The 2,541-nt window shown below is 37.9% G+C and overlaps 1 protein-coding gene across 1 annotated transcript in view; it reads left to right on the forward strand.

Moving 5' to 3' along the window:
* Window positions 1-2,487, forward strand: part of LOC102203239 (gastrula zinc finger protein XlCGF46.1-like) — a 17,358-nt gene extending 14,871 nt beyond the window's left edge. Inside the window, exon 2 of the mRNA XM_005753424.1 lies at window positions 289-2,487. Within this exon, the coding sequence (XP_005753481.1) occupies window positions 298-1,704 (1,407 nt within the window). The 5' untranslated portion in view covers window positions 289-297 and the 3' untranslated portion in view covers window positions 1,705-2,487. The remainder of the gene's footprint in view (window positions 1-288) is intronic.
* Window positions 2,488-2,541: the final 54 nt, after the last annotated feature.

A 2,541-nucleotide genomic window follows, 5' to 3' on the forward strand; every position in this document is an offset into this window, starting at 1 on the left:
TATATATGTATGTATATATATCTATGTATATATATGTATGTATGTGTGTGTATATATGTGTGTATATATGTATCTGTGTGTATATGTGTATATATGTATATGTGTGTGTGTGTGTGTGTGTGTGTGTGTATATATACATAATATGTTTTTTGTTTTTTTTACTCATGGGGATGCGCATGATCTGAATTACGCAATGTATCATAATCTGTACTTTTTGTAGGTTTCGTAGTTTCATAACGTTGTTGTTATGTTAACGTAATGTTTTGGTTCTTTGTCATTATACAAAAGGGGGAAAGCATGGTGAAACCTCGGCACATTGATGACCTCAACAAAAACCACCCAACACCAGCTAATACAGATGGGCCAGTTGTGATCCCCATGGAAAAGACTTTTACTACTATGAAGCTACCCAGAAGATGCCGGCGCACTGACACTGGGGACAGGTTTACCTGTGATCACTGTGAAAAGTCTTTTACTCAGAAAAACAGCTTAAAAAAACATCAGCTCATCCACACTGGAGTTAAAGCATTCAGCTGTGATCAGTGTGGAAAGTCTTTTACTTACATGAAGGGTTTGAAACGTCATCAACTCATCCACACTGGCATTAAACGATTTGTCTGTGATCATTGTGAAAAGGCTTTTACTTATAAGTGTGCCTTAAAAAAACATCAGCACATTCACACCGGTGCTAAACCATTTGTCTGTGATCAGTGTGGCAAGACTTTTGCTCACGTGGATAGTTTAAAAACTCATGGCCTCATCCACACTGGTGCTAAACCATTTATCTGTGATCAGTGTGGAAACGCTTTTGCTCGTAAGGAGAGTTTAAAAAGTCATCGACTCATCCATGCTGGAATTAAGTCATTTGTCTGTGATCATTGTGGAATGGCTTTTACTCGTAATAGCAGCTTAAAACAACATCAGCTCACCCACACTGGATTTAAACCATTCAGCTGTGATCAGTGTGGAAAGGCTTTTTCTCATAATGGCAGCTTAAAACAACATCAGCTCATCCACACTGGATTTAAACCATTTTGTTGTGATCAGTGTGGAATGGCTTTTTCTCATAATGGCAGCTTAAAAAAACATCAGCTCACCCACACTGGATTTAAAGCATTCAGCTGTGATCTGTGTGGAAAGTTTTTTACTCAGGATGGCAGCTTAAAAAAACATCAGCTCATCCACACTGGATTTAAAGCATTCAGTTGTGATCAGTGTGGAAAGTGTTTTAATCAGAATGGCAACTTAAAAAAACATCAGCTCACCCACACTAGAGTCAAAGCATTCAGCTGTGATCAGTGTGGAAAGTGTTTTGCTCAGAATGGCACCTTAAAAAGACATCAACTCACCCACTCTGGAGTTAAACCATTCAACTGTGATCAGTGTGGGAATTCTTTTAGTCACAGGAGTTCCTTGAAAGAACATCAGCTCGTCCACAATGGCACTAAACTATTTGTCTGTGGTCAATGTGGAAAGGCTTTTACTTACATGAGGGTTTTAAAAACTCATCAGCTCGTCCACACTGGTGTTAAACCATTTGTCTGTGATCTTTGTGGAAAGGCTTTTCCTGACATTTGGGTTTTAAAAAAACATAAACTCATTCACACTGGTACTAAACCATTTGTCTGTGGTCAGTGTGGAAAGGCTTTCGGTCGCATAGATACTTTAAAACATCATGAACTAATCCACACTGAAGTTAAATAGTTTTTATATCATCAGTGCTGAAAGGTTTTTACTTGTGTCAATATATTTAAAAAGCATCAGATTATTCATACTGGAATTAAAGCGTTTGTCATCAGTGTAGAAAGTTTTACTCAGATTAGATTCTTAAATTTGCATAAGCTTATCTATGCTGGAGTTAAACACTGTCATTGTGCATAGTGTGGACATTCTTTTGCTAGGTTTTGTCATCTAAAAGAAAAATCCCAATTTCACCAACTATTAAACCGCTGAAATATGAGGAGTATGGAAAGTCTTTTATCCATAACACAAACGTATTAAGGATCAGCAAACCCATACTGTGTGTCCTTTTGGAGACGGTGAGAAGCACAGAGGATCTGAACAAATCTGCTGAATGCTAGGTCAAACTTCGAAAGCTTGAGATCAGGCTTCACAGAATTCAGCTTTAATAATTGTCATCAGAGGCAAGAAAGAATACATGTGTGTAAATGAGAGGGAGACAGGTGTAACAGTGGTCAAAGGACACTTGGCAAAGGATGATGAAGATGGAGCTACCAGGCAGAATGAAAAGGTCTTGCGACTTTTACCTTTGCCATAAAAAATGTTTTAGTAGGATGTACATATTGATTGTAACAGTACTTAAATCTGTAAGTATTCTAACATGAATTGCTTGCAGTGAAGGATAGGAGGGTTAACAATTAGAAAAAGTGCTGTAGCTTTATTCTTGCTGTAGTATGTAGTTTCTCCATGTGGTGGAACATGTCCTTTTGTCTGTGAAGGTTCTCAGTCATCCAGGTCATCATAGTCAAAGGAGCTTGCAAAGAAAAGCGTCTGGACTTCTTTAAGTTACTTGAAGACGTT

This window comes from Pundamilia nyererei, unplaced genomic scaffold (assembly GCF_000239375.1).
Source record: "Pundamilia nyererei isolate P.nyererei 1_Seehausen unplaced genomic scaffold, PunNye1.0 scaffold00427, whole genome shotgun sequence".
NCBI classification, from domain to species: domain Eukaryota; kingdom Metazoa; phylum Chordata; class Actinopteri; order Cichliformes; family Cichlidae; genus Pundamilia; species Pundamilia nyererei.